At 45.9% G+C, this 22,983-nt stretch overlaps 1 protein-coding gene across 4 annotated transcripts in view; it reads left to right on the forward strand.

The window, feature by feature from the left end:
* The window catches only part of LOC137358635 (rho guanine nucleotide exchange factor 25-like), a 392,023-nt gene that overhangs the window by 122,604 nt on the left and 246,436 nt on the right, over window positions 1-22,983 (forward strand). Inside the window, exon 1 of one of the 4 annotated variants that reach the window (XM_068024770.1) lies at window positions 13,048-13,541. The exons of the other annotated variants lie outside the window; for them this stretch is intronic. Coding sequence (XP_067880871.1) covers window positions 13,451-13,541 — 91 coding nt within the window. The 5' untranslated portion in view covers window positions 13,048-13,450. Of the gene's footprint in view, window positions 1-13,047; window positions 13,542-22,983 lie in introns of those variants that run through there. 4 annotated transcript variants of the gene reach the window in all.

The raw sequence follows: 22,983 nt of genomic DNA on the forward strand, positions 1-22,983 counted from the left end.
TTGTCTTATGCACTCATCAGAACACAAGAAATAGGAGCAGGAGTAGACCATTCGGCCCCTTGAGCCTGCTCCGCCATTCACTATGATCATGGCTGATCTTCTGCCTCAACTCCACTTTCCTGTCCACTCCCCATATCCCTCGATTCCCTGTGAGACCAAAAATCTATCTCAGCCTTAAATATATTCAATGATGAAACATCCACAACCCTCTGCTGTAGACAATTCCAAAGACTCAACACTCTGTGAAGAAATTTCTCCTCATCTCAGTCCTAAATGATCAATCCCTTATTCTGAGATTTCCCTTTCTAAAACCATGTTGACTCTGTCTGATCATACTATGATTTTCTAAGAGCATTGTTAAGACTTCCTTAATAATAGATTCCAGCATTTTCCCAACAACTGATGCCAGGTTAACTGGCCCATACTTCCCTGTTTTCTCTCTTCCTCCTTTCTTGAATAAGCCTGCTATATTTGCTAACTTCTAATCCTCTGGAACCGTTCTAGTATCTAGGGAATTTTGGAAAATCATGACCAGTGCCTACACTATATCTGCCACTACCTCTTTTAGAACCTTAGGATGTAGGTCATCAGGTCCTGGGGATTTGTCAGCTTTCAGTCACTTAATTTTCTCTAATACTCTTTCTCTGGTAATATTGCTTTATAAGTTCCTTACTCTTATCAGCCTCTTGGTTACCCTCATTTTATGGTGTGTAATTTGTGTCTTCTACTGTGAAGACAGACACAAAATATTTGTTCCACGTCTCTGGCATTTCCTCATTCCCCATGATAATTTCTCCTGTCTCTGCCTCTAAGGGACCAACATTTACTTTAGCTATTCTCCTCCCTTTAATATACTTGCAAAAGTTTTTATAATCCGTTTTTATATTCCTGGCTAATTTACTCATTTTATTTTTTCCCTTTTTTTTATCAACTTCTTGGTCACCCTTTGCTGGTTTATAAAATTTTCAATCCTCAGGTTTACTACTATTCTTTTTTTAATCTAATACTATCCTGAACTTCCGTTGTAAACCACGAATGGATCTTTCTCACTGAGTTTTTGTTTTATAATAGAACATACTTTTGTTGAAAATTTTGAATAATTTCTTTAAATGTTTCCCATGGTTTATTTACCACCATATCTTTCAGCCCTTATACCCAATCCACCTTAGCCAGCTATCCCTCATACCTACGTAATTGGCTTTGTTTATGTCTAAAATCCTTATTTTGGACTCAAATATGTCGCTGTCAAACTTAATACAGAATTTAATCATATGATGGTCACTTTTTCCCAGAGGACCTTTGACTATGAGATTACTAATTAACCCTCCCTCATTACACAATACTAGATCTAATTAGCTTTGTCCCTTGTTGGTTCCACAATGTATTTTTCCAGGAAGCTGTCGTGAAAGCATTCTACAAACTCATCTTCCAGACTAGATTTGCCAATTTGATTTGTCCGGTCTATATGAAGATTAAAGTCCCCCACGATTATTAAATTGCCTTTGTTACAAGCTCCAATTATTTCTTGCATAATACTCTGTCTAATGGTATAACTAGTTAGGGGGCCTATAAACTACTCACATCAGTGTTTTCTGACCCTTTTTATTCCTAATCTCCACCAATACTGATTCTACTTCCTGATCTTCTAGGCTAAGATCCTTTCTCAATACTGTCCTTATGTCATCCTTTATTATCAGGGCTACCCCTCCTCCTTTTCCATTCCCCTTCCCCCCACCCACCCTTTTAGTTTAAAACCCTACCCACAGCCCTATTTATACAATTCACCAGGATACTGATCCCAGCCCGGTTTAAGTGGAGCCCAACCCAATGGAACATTTCCCTCTTTCCCCAGTACAGGTGCCAGTGCCCCATGAATCCAAAGCCCTTCTTCCCACACCAATCTTTGAGCCACACATTTAATTTTCTAATCTGCTTGACCCTATGCCAATTGGTGCATGCTCAGGTAACAATCCAGAGATTATTACCTTTGATGTTCTGCATTTTAATTTGGACCCTAACTCCTCAAAATTTCTCAGCAGAACATCATTCCTGGTTCTACCTATGTTGGTGGTTCCTAAATGGACCATGACAGCTGGATCCTCCCCCTCTCACTCCAAGTTCGTCTCCAGTTGTGCGGAGATGTCTTTAACCCTGGCACTGGGCAGGCAACACAACCTTCGGAGCTCCCAGTCATGGCTGCAGAGAACAGTATCTATTCCCCTGACAATACTGTCCTCTATCACTATTATATTCCTTTTCACTCTCCCACTTGAATGGCATCCTGCACCATGGTGCTATGGTCAATTTGTTCATCCACCCTGCAGTCCTTGTTCTCATCCACACAGGTAGCAAGTACCTCATATCTGTTGGTCAAAGTCAAGGGCTGAGGCTCCTCCATCACTACATCCTAGATCCCCATACCTGCCTGACTCATAGTCACACCCTCCTGTCCCTGACCACTAACCAACTCTAAAGTTCGACCTAACCTAAGGGGTGTGACTGCCTCCTGGATCAAAGTATCCAGGATACTCTACCCCTCTCTGATGCCCCACAATGTCTGCAGCTTAGACTCCAGCTCAATTAGTCTGAGCCAAAGTTGCTCGAGTTGCAGACACGTACCGCAGGTATGATTGGGGCTGCAATGCATTCCACAGATTCCCACATGCTGCAGTTATGGCACATCACCAACCTGCCATGTCTGTCTAACCTTATTTATTAATTTATTTGATTAGTTACTTCATGAAATTAGTAACTAATTGATAGCAAGTTAGAGTTTCCTAGCTTAGAGACAAAAGAAAAACACTCACTAGCTACTGGTGGTTAAAAAAAGAATGAAAAGGAGCACCTCATTCCCCCGCACCAAATTTCCATTTACATCAAATTTCTGACTCTTTACGAAGCACTTAGTTCCCCAGTCACTCTGGGCTCTACACTCTCATGTGCTGTCCTCCATCACCATTGAGGATGGTGATGTTCATGGAACCTCCTCCACCATTTAGTTGTTTAATTGTCCACTACCATTCACAACTGGATATAACAGGTCTGCAGAGCTTTGATCTGATCCATTAGTTGAGGGATCGCTTAGCTCTGTCTATAACATGATGCTTCCGCTGTTTAGCATGCTGGTAGTCCTTTGTTGGGGCTTTACCTCATTTTTCATGCTGCTACTGGCATGCTGTTCTACACTCCTCATTGATCCAAGGTTGATCCCCTGGCTTGCTGGTAATGGTAGGCTGAATGATATGTTGGACCATAAGGTTACAGATTGTAGTTGAATACAATTCTGCTGCTGCTGATGGTCCACAGTGCCTCGTGGATGCCCAGTTTTGAGCTGCTAGATCTGTTCTGAATCGATCCTATTTATCACGGTGGTAGTGCCACACAACACGATGGAGGGTGTCCTCAGTGAGGTATCATGCAGACCCCCAACTGCCAAGAATCAGGCATATTAATTTTGTCATATGAACATTGATTAATAACTGTTGCTGGAGCAAGGAAATTACTTTTTCTGTGGCTGGAAAAAACATTTACATACAAACAGACAGTGCTTGTGGAGACAAAGGACCATTCCCTAACACATTCAACCCGCAATGGACTTTGATCACCAGACAGTGAAGGTGAGGAAGCTCACATTCCAGGATGAATGCTAAGATGGCTGAATCCACAAACAGACATGGTCAAACCAGCTAGTCACATGACTAACCTGCTGGGCAACCTGAGTTTTCTTTTAATTGTACAGACAGCTTGAGAGGGAGAGACTGTTTGCTCCTGGACTGTAAAGACCTCTCCTGGCTGGCTCGCCACAGCCTCTCCTGTCTGCTCCCATCTCTTTCTCGCAGAACTCCAAATCCACTGAAGACGTGAACCACAAGAGAGAAAAGTCTCCTACATCGAACAAGGTTTAAGAAGAATACTTGGCCCCAACGAAAAGCAAGAGCTACCTACAATCAAGGACTCTACAGTGAGCTCGAAGAACAGTAACCAAAACCATCTTCAGATATTGCCTCAAGCTTTTCCACTTTATTTCTTCTGCTCTTTTCTGTCTCTATCTGCATGTGTGTATTGCGTATGCATGGTAGCATGGGCGTGTCGCGTATCCATGGGCGTTAACTGAATTAGAGTTTAAGTTTAATAAAGTTCAACCTTTCTTCTTTAAACCTAAGAAAACCTGTTTGTAAGGCAAAGAAATCAGCACAATTGGAAAGCAGTGAACAAGGATTCACTAAGGGGGAGCTAAAAAAACAGTGTGTTTAAAAATAAAACCTTGTTACGGTAAGACCAGGTGAAGGCTGAGAGGGAACCCTAGACCCCTTTTTCACCTGGTCATAACAGAGGAGACACTAATAATAACTAGTTAACAAAAGTGTTCAAAAGAAATAAAAAGAACACTTTTTGTGAATACCCCTCTGATTTTTCTCCTGGGTTTTGCTCACAGCACTATCTGGAAGATTAGTCTTTCATTGCTGGAGACACCAACTGGAGGGTTGGTAACTCTAGTCTAGCATGAGTTAGTTGCCCAGCAATGCACCCTATTCCAAATCAGAGCGAGGCGTGAGTATTACTTTCATTGAGAACCCGGGTGAAGGCCCATTGAGTGAACACCAGCTGGATTGAACCAATTAGGGGAGAAGATGAGAAAGGAAAGAATTTGCATTTCTAAACACCATTCACAACCTCAGCATGTTCCAGAGCACTTTGCATCCATACTTTTTGAAGTACAGTCTCTGTTGTAATGTAGGAAACATGGCAGCTAATTTGCACATAGTAATTTCCCACAGACAGCACTGGGGCAAATCACTAGATAATCTGTGTTTAGATGTCGGTTGAAGGATTAATATTGGCCAGGACACTGAGGAGAACTGCCCTGCTTTTCTTCAAAAAGTGCTGTGAGATCTTTTACATCCAGCCTGAGAGGGCAGATGGGGCCTCAGTTTAATATCTCATCCGAAAGATGGCACCTCCGACAGTGTAGTGCGCTCTTAGTAATGCACTGGGAGTGTCAGCCTGGATTTTGTGCCCAAGCCTCCAAAGGGGGACTTGAACCTGCACAGCTGATGCAGGCCATGGGGTAAATTATGGAGTGGTGGTTCGGTGATATCAGGAAAGAAATTCAACATTGATGATGAATTTAGCAGTAGAAGAGCCCGTTCCTGACTGACCTGCCCTGACAGTGCATGTGTATTTGAACCCAGCTCCTGAAGGAGGAAGATTAGGCCCGATTTTACCTCCGGGCATGTGGGGAGTGTCAAGTTCGTACGGTCACACCAGCATGGGGCCCGGGTCACTTTAATGCCCAGGCCATTTGTGGGACCTTGTGGGACAACGGCACTCCAACTGCCAGCTTCAATTACGTGCTCAAGTCCTGAAGTACAACACAGAGGCTCGAGTACTATAAACTGAGCCTAGCTGACAACAACAACAACTTGCATTTATATAACGCCTTTAAGGTAGCAGCAAAAAGGTGCTTTACAGGAGCATTGCCAAACAAAGTTGGACAGCAAGCCACATAAAAAGATACTAAGACTGGTGACCAAAAGCTTGGTCAAAGAGGTAGGTTTTCGAAAGCAAGGTAGAGAGCCTGAGAGGTTTAGGGAGGGAATTCCAGAATGCAGGGCCTAGGCAGCTAAAGGCACAACTGCCTGTGATGGAGCGATTAAAATAGAGGATGTGCAATGTAAGACTCTTAAACAGGGGGGGTCTCACTTCCCTCTAAGGTCCTGATCCCGTACTAAGTATCAATGACACGAAACAAACTCTGGATACATTTTCCACATTATGTGGAAAACCTTCATTAACCCACTAAGCAATAGTATATACTTACAACACCAATTGCTCAGTTAGACCCGGGTGCAGGAGCATGTTCCGGGGTGGTCGGTCCGCTGAACGCATTCTTCAGCACGACTTCCTGTGACTGACCAAGTCACACTTCCCGGTTGCAGCAACAATGTCCTTGTGGGCTGTGGCTTTATACCCCTTTCTGACCCTGGTCCCTTGACATATTAGGTAATGTCTCGAATTGGGTCATCTGATTGGGTTTCAGTGCCTTATCAATCCCACCCTGGCTATGCAAGACCACCTGTATGTGGTTATTTCCTGCTCTCAGCAGGGGTGTCTTAGGTGCATACCAGCAATGGATGTGATATCTGCATCTTGATAAGACAGGAAGAAACCCATTCACACATATTCTGAGAGGCCATTGTCTACCAGAGTTGTTGTGGACAGAGTGTCTGATGTTGTAATAGCCTAGGCCACCATTTTAATGACATGTCCTGACACGTGTGTGTGTGTGTGTGTGTGTCCCTGTTCAGTTAAACTGTCTTTATTTTAAAAAGTCCAATATGAGCCCCAGCGATGATGTCTTCAGTCAAAATTCTCCTCCCTTCATCCCGATGTCCTTCGCCTCCATGTTCCTACCACCCGGCGAGCTCCAAACGCTGGTCCACGCCACAACTGGTCACATTTTACTTATAAACAGAAATACAAGAGATATTAAAAAATACCTTACAGCATGAGACCGGAATTGGAGGAGCATAGATATTTCGAAGGGTTGTAGGGCGGGAGGAGGTTACAGAGAAAGGGAAGGGCGAGGACATAGAAGGATTTGTAAACAAAGTTGAAAATTTGAAAATAGAGGCGTTGTCAGACCGGGAGCCAGTGTGAGCACAGTGGGAATGGGTGAACGGGACTTGGTGGAAGTTAGGATACAGGCAGCAGAGTTTTCAGATGGTTTTGAGTGAACACAATGCTATGCAGCAAAGCGCACCCTCTGGCTCACTGGGCAAAACACTTTCTGGTGTAGCACCGACCCTTACAGAACAGGAAGGTTTGATCCCTTTTCTGTGCTGAGTTAGGGCATAACAATTGTCCCCGAGGTGAAAAATCAACCGGAGTTCCTGCTCTCAATCACTACAGAAGAATCATTGCTGGGAAGTACATGTCTGTGGATGTCAATTGACATTACGGTAGCATAGCTGAAATAATAATCCAGAGGCCTGGACCAATGATCCAGAGATATGAGTTCCCATCCCACCATGGCAGCTGGGAAATTTAAATTCAATTAATGAAATAAATCTGGAATTAAGAACAAAAGCTAATATCAACAATGTGGCCATGGAACTACCGGGTTATTGTAAAAACCCATCAGGTTCACTAATGCCCTTTAAGGAAGGAAATCTGCTGTCCTTACCCAGTCTTGCCGACAGACCCAGAAGAATCTGGTTGACTCTGAAATGGCCTAGCCACTCAGTTATATTCAAGGAGGCGGCACACCACCGCCTTCTCGAGGACAATTAGGGATGGGTGATAAATGCTGGCCTTGCCAGCGATACCTGCACCCCATGAGTGAATTAAGAAAAGAGTGGGCTTGACTATGAGACTCTCCATTGTTGAATAGCCTACAAAACTCATCTGTGAAGAATGCTTCCACATTGGCGAGGTATTAAAGGGTGGTTGGCACCTGTGGCACAGTGCCCAATGAAGAGCCAGCTCCCTGGAAGGAGGAACATTAAATTAGATCATGGCGGATCTGTACCTTAACTCCATCTACCCGCCTTCCCGCCTTGGTTTTGCCTCCCTTAATGCCCTTACTTAAGAAAAATCTATCAAGAGGAAAAGGGATGAAGATTGGGAAGACAATGCTGTAGCCCAACAGTGGGGTCCAGAGAGTGTTTAAAAATTGTCACATTGTCTACGTACCATTTGTGATGTCGTCTGCCACCCTTCAATTAAAGAAGGTTGCTCACTCACAGGCACCCATTGTTCTGTTCCTCGCTGAATTTTGCGCTCGTCAAGAAGAGGGATGTCCGTATTGGGAGAGGTTCACTTTCCCTTTCTGGTTGCATCAGTGTTAGTCTCGAGCACTCCTGGGTCACGTGGTCACCACAATGAGAATCCTTGCCCCCTCCTTTGTGTTTCTGCCCTAAACTCAGGGCAGTGCCCCCCTCCACCGGCTGCACCAGTGTGACACTACCCAAGCCTGGCATCCTGTGCCACCTCTGAGAGAGATCGACATTTGAGTGCTGTGGGCCTGTGCGCCCTGGAAACTGGGCTGAGATGACCCAAATTCAGGACACACAAGGGAGACATCCCGCCAAGGCGGGACTTGAACCTGTGTCCCAGACATAAAAGACCAACTTCAAATCCACCAAGCCCCCACACAGCTATTGTTACTATACGCTGAAGTATCTGACAACATTAGCTCAGATCATTGAGGTCATAGGCACACGTGAAGTGTGTCAAATGTTGGTTGTCAAGTGTCGGCCTTCACTGAGTAAAAGCTTTCCTCGAATGACTCTCTGTGCTTTACTGCAGCATAAACAGGACAGCCATGGTGTTAAAGTACAGTTACATACCTGCAGATAAATCTTCGACTTGCACTTTCAAAGTGATGTGCTTGCTTCAGTAACTCCTCGTAGGCATGGTTACCATCAGTTTAATATTAATTCATGAGACTGAACCTTAACCCTTGTCGAGATTAGATCTGTAAACCACCACCACTTCGGTCACAATTCCATACCTCTTGTTAATTATATACATATGTGAAAAAATATTACAAGCTCCCCAAGCTGCTTCATTTCCTAAATGTATTGTGTCCTATGGAACTGAATGACACAGAGATCAGCCAGAGGGCCATATATCTTTGTCAGGCTCAAGTGGTGTGATAGCATCCTTTAGTGTATTGTGCACTGGGGCTCTTTTTTCGAGAAAAGAGAATTGTTGCTGTGACCCAAAAGAGGTTTTCAAGGTTATGAAAGGGTTTGATCAGGTAGACGTAGAGAAGATGTTTCCATTTGTCGGGGAGACCAGAACTAGAGACTATAAATATAAGACAGTAACTAATCAATCCAATCGGGAATTCAGGAGAAACTTCTTTACCCAGGGAGTGGTTTGAATGTGGAACTCACTACCACATTGGAGTAGTTGAGGTGAGTAACATGGCTACTTTTAAGGAGAAGCAAGATAAACACAAGGGGGAGAGAGGAATAGAAGAATATATTGATGGGGTTAGATACAGAAGCGTGGAAGGAGATTTGTGTGGAGCATAAACACAGGCATGGACCTGTTGGGCTGAATGGTCTGTTTCTGTGCTGCAAATATTTTGTGTATCTGTAACCTCCTCCAGCCTTACAACCCTCCGAGATACCCGCACTCCTCCTGTTCTGGCCTCGCTGACTTTAAGCGCTCCACCATTGGCGGCCGTGCCTTCAGCTTCCTGGGCCCTAGCTCTGGAATTCCCTCCCTAAACTTCTTTGCCTCTCTCTCTCCTCCTTTAAGATGTTACTTAGAGCTCTTTGACCATGCTTTTTGGTCATCTATCCTAATATCTCCTTATGTGGTTCAGTGTTAAATTTTGTTTGATTACACCCCTGTGAAGCACCTTGCGATGTTTTACTATGTTAAAGGTGCTATATAAAAACAATTGTTAGCGACAATTTTTCTCTGCCAACTAAGAGGGCAGACAGGATCTCCGATTAATACCTCATCCGAAAGGCAGTACCTCCAACAGTGCAGCACTCCCTCAGTGCTGCACTGGGAGTGCCAGCCTGGCTTATGTGATGAAGTCTCTGGAATGGGACTTGAACCTACTGACGCAGAGGCGAGAGTGCTACCCACATAGTCATTTACGGCACAGAAGGATGCCATTCAGCCCATCGAGTCCGTGCTGGCTCTCCACATCTAACTATTCCTCTAATCTGTATGTCTTCCTGTAATTTCCCGCATTCCTCCTCGCTATACTTCTTAACATGACTTCAGTAAATGATTATATGATTACGTCATGCTTCCACCCTTTGCTTACCTGTCTAACATTCCACCTGCTCTCACTCTCCTCACCCCCCCACCCCCACCCCCCCCACGCCTGCTCCCTCACCAGATTCCTGCTGATCGGACGCACCTCGCCCGCAGCTGTCTGTTGAAGTCTTCCCTGTTGCATTTTGTAGTCAGGGAGCACAAGATGCCCGCAGCAATGATTGCTTAAACAGATGGTGGTAGCCTGAGGGCAATAGGATCAGCCAGTTGGATTGTCCACGTTCCAGCGAATTGGCCCTTCAGTGCTGGTGGTGCTTCTCGGGCCTTGGGAAATCAGTTGTTTCGCCTGGCAGCAGAGTTCAAGTGGGGTCGCTGGGCCAACAAATCCCAGGAGCAAACTCACCCAACCAAAGTAATCGCAGCCTAATTAATGCTGGGCCAGCAGATCAGGGCCTATTGACCGCTTTCCCCACTCCAGCCCCCTGATAACCTCACCAGGAACTAGCCTGCAAGTGTAAGCGAGCTATTCGATCATAGAGCGGGCTTAGCAGTGATGGTCCTAACGAACATCCAAAATTGACCAGTAGGAAAATTGACCAATAGCCTGCCCCACACTGCGATAGCAGGAGCACCATGACTAAGTACTTCCTACCCATGCTCACACTCCATTACAGAGTGCCTCTGGCAGAGGCTCGGAGTCAGTCTGCTACCTGGAGGTGCTGCCCGGTATGGCAGCAATACAAAGGGGTGGAAGTTATGTTACTGCTGTAGAGAACTCTGGTTCAACTGAATCTGGAGAATTGCATTCAGTTCTGGGCATCGCACCTCAGGAAGGATCTATTAGCCTTGGAGTGGATGCAATACAGATTCACCAGAAGACAAGTTGCACAGACCAGGCTTGTATTCACTTGAGTTTCCTCTGGTGGGAGAGTCCAGAACAAGGAGGCATAACCTTAAAATTCGAGCCAGGCCGTTCAGGGGTGATGTCAGGAAGCACTTCTTCACACAAAGGGGAGTGGGAATCTGGAACTCTCTCCCCCAGAAAAGTTGTTGAGAGGGGTCAATTGAAAATTTCAAACCTGAGATTGATAGGTTTCTGTTGGGTAAGGGGATTAAGAGTTACAGAACCAAGCCAGGTGGTTGGAGTTACGATACAGATGAGTCCTGATATAATTGAATGGTGGAACAGACTTGAGGGGCTGAATGGCCTCCTCCTGTTCCTATGTGACCCTCAAAAAATAAACATTGCAAAGGAAAACAAATGGATGATGTATATTTTAAACTGTAAAACTCCTGCGGATTATACAGACGGTGATTGTGTATACATTCATCTGTAAGCCTCATAAAAGCTATAACATGGGTAAAGATAATTACTTAAAGGGGCAGTGTCTTTTGTTTAAAAAGATAATTGGCACCATCCTCTTCTCTCCTGACACTCACTGATGCTGAACGCCCTCCAGTCTCCCAACTAACTATGTATTCTTCATGTATAAGTCTGGACAGTCAGCTATTCCACCTTGGGGAGGGATGCAACACCGCCTTGACATTCGCAGGCATGAGCTTTACAGGGGAAATCACTGCATCGTGATCAATAACAGAAACCTTGGCTGATTTCCCCTCCCCCTCAGCCCAGGGACCAGTCGGAGCTCCCATACCACTGCTCTGACCAGTCCACGCAAGCATTTTGCACCACATAATCATGACCTCAACACTGTGAATACTCCACACAATACTTCATTTTCATCAATGGAAATGGCATGGCCCCTTTAAATTAGAAGAGGTTGTCACAATGAGTTAATTAACCAGAGCGAATGCAATGGGTGTTGATAAAAACTGCTGTAGGATTTGCAGTTTATCCTTTATCGTTCACCAGCTATCCTCTTTTACCCAGCTGACCACTCGGGTAACACTATTTCTTGATCAAGGCTGAAAGTGACTGAACAGGAAGGGGTGGAGTTTCTGCTTTTGACGCAACCGAGAGATTGCGCCCAAAAAGCACCTGAAATTGTGCTGATTAGGTTAGGCCTAAAGTTCCTGCTAAAATTCTTTGCACAGTCGCAAATATAAAATCTAGCTGGGCTTATTATCCTTACAAGAACACAAGAAATAGGAGCAGGAGTAGACCATGTGACCCATCGAGCCTGCTCCGCCATTCAATACGATCATGGCTGATCTTGGGCTTCAACTCCACTTTCCCGCCCGCTCCCCATGTCCTTTGATTCCCTGAGAGACCCAAAAATCTATCTATCCCAGCCTTAAATGTATTCAATGATGGAGCATCCACAACCCTCTGGGGTAGAGAATTCCAAAGATTCACAACCCTCTGAATGAAGAAATGTCTCCTCATCTCAGTCCTGAATAATCGGCCCCTTATCCTGAGACTGTGTCCCCGTGTTCTAGATTCCCCGAACAGTGGGAACAATCTCTCAGCTTCTACCCTATCCCGCCTTTTCAGAATCTCAATTAGACAATTAGGTCTTTAGAGCCGAGAAGGTGAAGAGGAGAGTTGATAGAGGGGCTTACAGGCACGAAGGGTTTTGATCGAGTAAATAAGGAAAAACTGTTTCCAGTGGCTGAAGGGTTGATAACTAGAGGCAGACTCGATGGGCTGAATGGCCTCCTTCTGTAGGGGCTTATTCTATGACTCCATGAACCCATGCAATCAGGCAGTGTATTCGAACATAATTGTTTTCTTTTCATCAAAGACTATTCCTCGCTGTATTTAAGAGCGATAACCTAGTGCAGTTTTATTGATACAGCTGAAAATGGATTGATCAGCAAAAATAAGCAAGTCTCGAGCTCAGTGGCTGATCGATATACCCCAGCAAGTCCGATCCCTTTTCTAATTAAAGTGCGATTCAGGGATCTTTGTAATGTGTTGGGGCGAATTGCCTGCTGCCATTCTTTCTGATTCAACATGAAAGCCAAAAGAAAATCCAGTGTCCTTCACAACGATGTTTGTTTGGGGGAAGAAAAGAGAAATGTGCCTTTAAACTTCCCTCAAGTTTGATCTTAAGTCTCTGGCAGTGTCAGTGAAATATTATGGTCTGGCTTGCAGAAAGGCAGGTAGGCAAAAAAGGGAGGTAGCGAGAGGGAGACTTTCAGCCCGGGCTAGAAAATAAATAGGCAGGGTCTCGGGAACACCCTGCTCCTCGGCCCTCTCGATGGGTTAAGTTGCATCTGTTTAACACACTTTCCATTTTTAGACTATTTCGCACAGATGCTGGTTTTCATCAAGCTCACACACAGGCAGACAAAGGCAGGTCCCTTGGAATTTTGCCTCACTCTGTTGTAGTGGAGAGTTTTCTCTGAGGCGACTATCAGCTCGGGCTCGTGAAATGGCTGAAAATTACTCTGGACTTTTACCCAGCTGTGCAGATAGCTTGTGCGCTGTCAACCCTTCCCAAGGCCTCAGAATCTGCAGTCAATGCTGCAGAGAGCGGGGGAGGGGGTGGTCCTTGACTGCTGGAAGAGCCACAGATTGAGAGAGAGAGAGAGAGAGAGAGAGAGAGAGAAAGCAGTCTCCACCCGCTTCCAAGCCAAGCAAACCGTTACTTCATGTGCTGTGCCTGTTCTGGAGTGAGCAGTTTTCTCGCCTATATACAAAACAAAATTCCTCCCTCACACGGCTGGCTCTTTCCGTGCATATGGCCACGGTGCTTCGGTCTCCACGGCAGGCTGGCATGAGCGCCGACCAGGCAGCATGAAGGGTGGGCAGCAGCGGCCGGGCTGCGCGTGCCAGCATTTGTTCCGCAAGGTCCTGGCAAAGTGCGGATGTTGTTACAGAGTACGAGGTTAGTGACTTCAGCCCTGTCCGTGTTTTGTTTGTGTGTGTTTGTGTTTGGGCTCGAATGATTGCAACTCCTCTGGCTCTCAAATGGAGACGTACCTCCCACCTGTTTTGTCCTTTTTTGACAAGCCTGTAATCCTCTGGTTACCGTGTCTGACAGCAACTTTTGAAAAGAACTGCCTGGCAGCATCCTACCACCCTCTGTCAGACACTGTAGGAATCTTTACTAGGTCTCTCCGATGTGTTCTAAAAGTCTGGAAGGAATTGAGAATGATCGCTGAAGAGCACGGGTAACTGTGGGCAGTCGTTTTGGAGTCAAGTGACCAAATCAAATCTTTTTCTTTGTTTAACTACCAGCGTAAATGCATTGCACTTTTTCTCTCTGCTCTGTACTTTTTCTAATTTTACTTGCTGGCATCCGATTCGGATAGCAAGTCTTCATATGACTTTTTTTTTTGTCTTTTGAAACCTTTTACAAGGCTATGGGGAAAGAGTAGGGAAGGAGGGAGCGAGAATAATTAGCGCTTTCAAGGAGTTGGCATAGGTGTGATGGGCTGAATGGCCTCCTCCTGTGCTGTACGATTCAATGAGTGCCGACCAGGAAACCGAGGAAAATCCTCGGTTGGATCCCCAGTCAGTGCCCAGGTTTAGCAGATCTCAGCCAGAGGATCGGATAATGATCGGACCTACAGCCCTCCGGCTAGGGGGCAGAAGGAAGCGCTGGTGAACCGCTGACTCCTGGTAGAAAAGGCGCATGTGTGGGCACAGAAGAAAAGGCCATTTGGCCCATCACGTCTTGCCAGCTCTTTGAAAGGACTATCCAATTAGCCTTCCCCTCCCTTGCTCATTTCCCCATTGCCCTGCTGATTTTCCAAAAAGGAGAAAGATAAATACTGGATATAAGGCTATCCGGCTGTGACGGCTGACTTGGATATTTTACTTTGCACTCCCAAGCAGTGGAATGATCCCCAACATTCCAGGGGTTGCAAAAATATAATACGGATAGATTCCTGACCAAAACAAAAATCTGCAGAAAGAAGCTGGGCAAGGAGAGTGTTAACAAAGAACTCTCAAGGCATCAAGAGTTAACGAAGCTTGATGTGATTAAAGTCAGTCTTGATCACTAATCAGAACACACAAAAGATTGTCCACTGACCCAAGAGGATTCCACTTATTCTATATTGTATGAAGCCACAGCTTTGAAAGGCTCAGCTCCTTAACACAATTATCATTACACCAAATGAAACTCAGTTTCAACATCCTCTTTATAATTAGTTTTTTCCTTCATATTCTTTCCCGCGACGCCCTGATTTAAACTGCCTGCCCAGTGCAGTTTACGGGTTATGTGACTCAGTGCTGGGCCTTTAATAAAATACCCTCCCCCACCCCCCCCCCACCTTCCACCTCACCCCCAATATCCCCATGACGCACAGTTTGATTTGCAATGAGAAATTATATTGATTATGAATTAAAGTGATGAGCACCTGTTTCTGTGCTTGGGATCGGGTTGCGTAATTAAGGTCGTTTGTGTGACGACTGTTTTCCTGGGGATCCGGTGTCCATCGGGTTTAATACAATCATTTGGTTGAAGCTGAAGATAGCCTTTTTGCCTTGACGATGTGCTTCCACGGGCGAGTGCCACGACTCGCTTGTCTCAGGCGGTTTCTCTCCGTGATTGCACAGGGTGTCTTAAAGGTGCAGTGTTGGCAATCAGTAAAGCGGAAATCCCAGCCCCTTTAATAGGGAATAATGCAGGGGTTCGTGGTGTGGTCCTGTATTATGGGGTTGCACAGAATCCCCATTATTGTGGTGCTATTTAATGACAAATAGTCCTCCTTGCTCCAACCAGAGAACATTGCATGTAAATACAGGAATTTCTGCCTTGAAATCTGGATAAGGGAGCCGGAATCCATCATGGATAGCAATGCAAAGCGGGTGCTGATGAATCAACAGCCACTTTTACATTCCGCCCGGTATTCTGTTTGCATTTAAGCGTGCAGAGTCTAAGGTGAGTTGCTGGTTCACTGGCTCCTGTTCTAAGTCACTGCCCACATGAGCTCTACCGCCACCCCCCCCCCGCCCTTATCGCTTTCAGATAAGTTTCAACACAAATATCACCCTCCATGAACCTGAGCTCATCCAAAACTCTGCTGCCCGTGTCTTAACTCGCACCAATTCCCGTTCCCCTATCACCCCTGTGCTCACTGACCTACGTTGGTTCCCGGTCAAGCTATCCCTTGATTTTAACATCCTCATCTTTGTTTTCAAATCCCTCCATGGCCTCACCCCTCCCTATCTCTGTAATCTCCTCCAACTCCACGACCCTCTGAGATCTCTGCGCTCCTCTAATTCTGGCCAATTGTGCATCCCCGACTTTAATCACTTTGCCATTGGTGGCCATGTCTTCAGCTGCCTGCCTTAAGCTCTGGAATTCCCTCCCTAAACCTCGCTGCCTCTCTCTCCTCCTTTAAGACGCTCCCTAAAACCTACTTTTACCAAGCTTTTGCTCACCTGCTGTAATATCTCCTTATATGGCCTGTGGGCTCACAACATGAAGCACCTTGGGACACTTTACTATGCTAAAAGTGCTATATAAATGCAAGTTGTTGTTTGATTGTTTACATTTGCACTGCCAATGTCCGATTCACATCTCCTGTGGGTGATGCCAGCTGCTAGGTGCCACCTCAGCTCAGCATTTAATATTTCATCTCCTTGGCCAACTTTCCAGTGCTGCAGACGTTTTCCTTCATCGGATTTAATGAGATCACCCAACTGTCTAAAAGTTTGAAGTTTAAGATCTTTTTGTACGCTTTCCTCCATTTCAGCTTTGAGCGCGATTCCAGGCCCCAGCTTCACAAAACGGCAGCCTCTTCTGTCCAGGAATTGCCCTCTCATGCACTTCCTACTGCCCTGCTGCCGAGCAGCACAGGGACCAGCCTTGTGGTAGGCCCCTGCCTCAACCCCACCCCCTCTGCTGGGTTATGATGCATCAGGAATTAAAAGGAGGGAGTAAAATAATCCGAAACTGGGGCCCGGCATCAAAAACAAAGATGGAGGCTGCCCCGAGGGCTCAGTGCAATACCCAGAACAGCACTGAAAGAAAGAAACCAAAAAATTGCATTTCTAAAGCACCTTTAATGACATTAGGGCATTCCAAAGTGCTTTACAGCCAATGAATTACTTTTTGAAGTGAAGTCACTGTCGTAATGTAAGAAACACAGCAGCCAGTTTTGCACACAGCAAGATCCCACACACAGCAGAGCCTCGAAATAGAGCCAAGGGATCTTTTACATCCACCTGAGAGAGCAGATGGGAGCTTGATTTAATGTCCCATCCAAAAGACAGCACCTCCAACAGTACAGCACTCCCCCAGGAGTGTCAGCCTTTCTTTTGTGCTCAAGTCTCTTGAAGCTTCTGAGAGTGAACGTGCTACCCACTGAGTAATGGCTGGCACTGAGACATGCAGACTAGGAAGTCCCAGAATCAGTTCCTGGCTGAGGTCACACTCTTGACAGGGAGCCTTGCCGAGGCATATCCGACATTCAGGCATGTGCTGTTCCCACTTGCCCCTCCATGATTAATATGGGACAGCACTCATGCTGCACTTTCCAATACGTGCCATCACAGGGCGAGGCTCCACGTGGAGGGGAAGAATGGAGGTGAGGTGGGGGGGTGGGCGGAGGGGGAGCAATTGGGTTGCTAACTCTGGTTGGATATATCCCTGGAGGTTTCATCACATGACCTCCTGCCTCCAACTGCTCCACCCCCCCCCACACTCTTTCCATTGGTCGCCTGACATGTCCATCCTCACGATGCCCCGCCTTCCTGCACCAACCAGAAAGCGAGTGGACTCTGCGTTACCTGATTGGATCATTCGTCAGTCAGTCTAGCAGCCTTTTGTTCCGTCGCCAATATTTTTTATAAGTAATAAACCGAAATGTTCAAAAGGCATAAGAACCTAAGAAACAGGAGCAGGAGGAGGCCATTCGGCCCCCTGAGTCTGCTCCGCCATTCACTAAGATCATGGCTGCTCTTCTACCTCTACTGCACTTTCCCGCCCATTTCCCATATCCCTTGATTCCCTGAGAGATCAAAAATACATCAACCTCAGCCTTGGAGAGACTCAACAAGTGACTCAGCCCTCTGGGGTCCAGAATTCCGATTCACAGCCCTCTGCGTGAAGAAAATTAGAAAAAAACTGTGTTTTTTAATGCCCCAGTAATTTTCCTCCTAGCTTTTATATAGCTCCTTTCATGGCCTCCAGATACCCCAAAACATTTTATAGCCAGTGAAGTACTGCCATGAACCAATTATCCCACCTCAGGCCACAGAAAATACTGGGCAAGGACATCTGCCCAGATTTTGGATGCGCAGTGCCACTGAGTGAGGCACAAGCTCAGAATATCAGCCACAAGGTCTGCAGTGGCACCAGTCAATGGAACATGCCACTATCCTGAGGTACCAGTCTCAGCTGAGGTGCCACGTGGAGTCTGCCCACAGGGGAGGAGGGGAGTTGGATCAGGTTGGTCACATTTTGGCAAGTCCATAACTGGATATTGGGCAGAGCCCCTAGGTACGCCCTCCCTTTTGATGGTGTACCTGCCAGAGGTGGCACAAAATAGGGGCAAAACCCATCCATTTCGAGTCTGTGTGGCAGCCCGACTGGGGCACCGCTGCCGTAGAGCCTCAGGAGACTGGGAGGAACTTTGGCCCTGAACCTCTGTAGGCTTTTCCACTGGTCTCTTGCCAGAGCCATGAGGAGTGGGGAAAGAGACCAGATAAATCTCAGCAAAATTCCAGGGCCTTCATTATTTTCCACTCAACGGCAAGGTAGCGGCGGACTGGCACTCAGTGTGACAAGGATTAATGGACTACTCGTCTGATTAGTACTGAGGGAGTGCTGCACTATTGGAGGCACCGTCTTTCGGGTGAGACTTTAAACCGAGGCCCCGTCTGCTCTCTCAGGTGGATATAAAAGATCCTATGGCACTATTTTGAAGAAGACTATTAGTCAAGGATTAATGTCTAATGAGTGGCCAAATTGGTAATGTTCATTTTATGGCATTGTCCAAGATAGAAATTAGCCCCATATTCTCTGGATTATTATGAGCCTGTGAGGGAGAAAGGAATAGAAGGATTTTCTGATGGTCTAAGATGAAGAGGGATGGGAAGAGGCTCATGTGGACCATAAACACCAGCATGGACCAGTTGGGCCGAATGGCCTGTTTCTGTGCTGTAACGACTATGTAATTCTATGTGAAACAAAAAAAAGTGGACTTGTGCCCGCAATTTACATTCTAGAAATTTTCCAGGCGAACCAGTGAAGATGTGAGTTAGCTGGGCCAGAAACCATATGGGGATGAACTCTGGACTATGCTGAGCAGAAGACTCAAAGCTTTAGCCTCCTCCTTGTTGAGGACTTTGAAACAGCCATGGGAGGCTGCCGGGGGAAGCAGAGGGCACCAGGGTTTACACACAAGTTCTGTTCAAATAGTGATCTTGCCCTTCATGACTAAATTACACATTAATAACTCTGCACTTACGCAAAGTTTGTGAAACTTAAAGTGTCAATAATAAGCCATATGGTCAACCTTCTGTGAATGAACAACACAGGGTTCGAATGCAGACTGAGGGAGACTGCAAAATGATATTTTCTGGTTTAAAGTGTGGCGCCTTAGGGTTCTTTAAAAGAGCATCAGTGGGAGTCATTGCACGACCAGTCAGTTCTGTCACTGCTGTTTTCATTTTTCCATTGAGAGGTTGAAGGTCAAAGGCCAAGGCCCACAATGCAGGGTGCCACCTTGAAACAGTGGGAGAGAGAGGACGAAGTGAATGAAGAAGTAGCAGTGAGGCAATGCCCAGCTCGGGCTTTAAAAGCCTGCCTATCATAAGAGGGAGGGAAAACCAAGGGAGGCAAAGAGTTCCACAGATTGGATGTCATGGGAGAAAAGGAATTCGAGTGAGTCATGACAGAATGTGTCTCCGTTTCTGAGAATCCATGGAGGAGGAAGAGTGAGTCGAAAGACAGATTTGTAAAATATGAGGAACAAGGGAGGAAAGTTCATGCCTGGTTAACAAAACTGCGGCTCATGGGATAAGAGGATCAGTGTCAACTTGAGTAAATATTGGCTTCAGGACAGAAAACAGTGAGTGGTGGTAAATGGTTGTTTTTCAGACTGGAGGATGGTAGATTGTGGTGTTCCCCAAGATTCAGTGCTAGGACCACTGCTTTTTTTGATTTATATAAATGACTTGGATATTGGAATACAGAGTAAAATTTCAAAATTTGCCGATCATACCAAACCTGGAGGCATGGCAAACAGTGAGGATGATACCAATCAACTGCACCAGGACATTGATAGGCTAGCAGAATGGGCAGACAAGTGGCAAATGGAATTTAATACAGAGAAGCATGAGGTGATGTATTTTGGCAGAAGGGATAGGGAGAGGCAATATAGACTTAATGGTGTTGTTCTAAAGAGTGTACAGGGACGGAGGGACCTCGGGGTTCATGTGCATAGATTGTTGAAGGTGGTAGGACCTATTGAGAGAGTAGTTAGCGAAGCATATGGGATGTTGGGTTTCATAAATAGTGGTATTGAGTACAAAAGCAGGGAAGTTATGCTGAACCTTTATAAAGCTCTGGTTAGGCCCCAACTAGAGTATTGTGTCCAGTTCTGGTCACCACACTTTAGGAAGGATGTGAGGGTCCTTGAGAGGGTGCAGAGGAGATTTACCAGAATGGTTCCAGGGATGAGGGATTTTAGTTGCAAGGTTATGTTGGAGAAGCTGGGATTGTTCTCCTTGGAGCAAATGAGATTGAGAGGAGATTTGATAGAGGTGTACAAGATTATGACAGTTTTAGATAAGGTAGACAAAGAAAAGCTATTCCCATTAGCTGATGGTACAAGGACGGGGGGACACAGATTTAAGGTTTTGGGTAAGAGATGCAGGGGGGATGTGAGGAAGAACTTTTTTTACACAGCGAGTGGTAATGACCTGGAACTCACTGCCTACGAGGGTGGTGGAAGTGGAGACGATGAATGATTTCAAAAGGAAATTAGATGGGCACTTGGGAATAGAGTGGGGGAGTGGGACTGATTGGATTGCTGTACAGAGAGCTGGCATGGGCCAGGACTCGATGGGCCGAATGGCTGTCTCCTGTGGCATAATAATGACTCTATGTGGCAGGGGACAATGCATTAGTGCTGGGTGAGTCTGTGGTCCCTGATCAGTCTCAGTCTCCTGTACCCATGCATAGATTCTAATTTAAATAACTTTGGATGGGTGAGCAGGAACTAAGACACTGAGGAAGAGCTTCCCTTTCCTGATGGTTTAATCTAGTGAGCTGAAGTTGAGGTATTAGTGTGATATGTTGTGTCGTGCTCTCACCCCTTCAACAGGAGAATGCGGATAAGATGCTGAAGCTCCCACATGCTAACTGGGAAGGACACTGCGAGGTGGTGTTGGAAGAGAATGCGGCAGAGTAACCTGGAATCCCCATTAATAATCTCCCCCCAAGAAAATCATCCCAGTGGCTCATTTCGACAACGTAAAGTGCAGTTTTGTTGAATAATGCAGGTCAAGCTACTTCATACAAAACAGTGTCATCAGCTGCTTTGCATATTGGAAGAGTGAATCCATCAGCTGCACCAAGGGGGAGCTCCTCCTACAGCTGCTGATAGTGTCACTGACTTCCAGGTCGGAGGTCGCTCAGTAGTCTTTGCAACGTCATGTAAAATGTAGGAACGTGCAAGACAGGGCTGGCTCTGTATGGTCGTGGTGCAACTGAGCATTCTGATCCCCAATGCCCCCCAACCACCAGTAGCCACATAATGTATGAGAAGAAGGGTGGGGGGTGGGGGGGGGAAGCATTGGACCAATGCAGGGGAAATTAATCTGGGAAATTCATCTCCAACCCCCAGAATGCACTCGAAACGCGTTCCTGGAAACCAGAGTGACTGGGAGGCACATCACCCAACATCCTTTTGGATGTTGTCAATCAGCTACACCAAGAAAATTGGTCAGCTTCCTTTCTTCAAATGCTTGCAGCAGTGCAGTAAAATAAGCACCAAGACGTAGCTTGGCTGGTGGTGAGAAGGGCCCTCCCCGTCAGATCTTTCCTGCACGCCCGGAGTCTCGCCCCCTCCGCACGCTGCCCTCGAGGTGGCTGTGGTGGGGAAGAGACGGTTGCCCACCTCCTTCTGGAATGTGCCTTTGCAAAGCAGGTGTGGAAAGAGATGCAGTGGTTTTTGTCGAGGTTTATCCCAAGCAGCTCTGTAACACAGGAGTCTGTGCTCTCCGGGCTGTTCCCAGGGACGCACACTGAGACAAACATCAACTGCTGCTGGAGGACCATCAATTCGGTGAAAGACGCCCTTTGATCTGCCCGAAACTTGCTGGTCTTCCAGTGCAAAGAGTTGTCCACGACCAAGTGTTGCAGACTGGCACATTCCAAGGACTACGTGCTGATGGACACACTAAAGCTTGGGGCAGCCGCAAAGGCTCAATGAGGAAAGGCCACCGTCTAAGCCCCTCCTGCTACAGTATACCGAGGGGCTGGAACCCGTGTAAAACCCCTTGGGCTGCATGTAACCAGAGAACATTTTTGCTATGTAATGCAAATGTACATTGCATACAAAATGGAAAGGCAAGAGTTGTGAGGCACCTCATGTTTCTGGATTGAAGGAATCTGATCTCTTGACTTTCTGAAATGTCAAATTTGAACTGCTCTGTAATGTATTTTTTTTAACAAATTTTTATGAATAAGGTATATTTTTGGGGGAAAAAAGCTTGCAGCATATCCGCACTCACTCTGTGAGCCAGCAGCTTCAGCCACATATCTTTCCTGTTCGGGTTGCCAACCCTCCAAAAATTAAAAGTCTATCTATTGGACACTTCAGCGAGCAGCCTGGAGGGGGAAAAAATCATAGGGTCATTCAAGAAATTGTGTGTTTTAAAAAATTTTCTTTGAACACTTTAGTTTTTTAGTTATAAAAAAATTGGAGAAGGGGGAGGGCGAAGCTGTTTGATTGGATTCTGATCAAAACTGCTTCTCGCCTTCCTCATGCAGTGCTCCAAGCAAATGACCAATAGGATTGAAGATACCAGTCATGTGCAGAGGGTGAGGTTGTCGCATGGGGAGATATGCAACACTGAGCAGCGAGGCATTGCCGCGGAAATCCTGTCAGAAATCTTGACACTTTAGTTTCACAGTGCAGTCGTGTTAGTTTAAATATTTATTGAAACTGGGAAAGCTAAAGCAATTCTCTGAACCAAGAAATTATGCCTTCAAATTATAAACCATTCCCTCATTTGACCAACCAGGTATGATATTTTTTTTAATTTCCAAAATATACTTCATTCATATAAATCTGTAAAAAAATACATTGCAAAACAGTTCCAAACAGCACCAAGTCAAACAATATAAAGAATGCAAAGGAGAT

The sequence above is a fragment of the Heterodontus francisci genome, chromosome X (assembly GCF_036365525.1).
Source record: "Heterodontus francisci isolate sHetFra1 chromosome X, sHetFra1.hap1, whole genome shotgun sequence".
Classification (NCBI taxonomy): Eukaryota; Metazoa; Chordata; class Chondrichthyes; order Heterodontiformes; family Heterodontidae; genus Heterodontus; species Heterodontus francisci.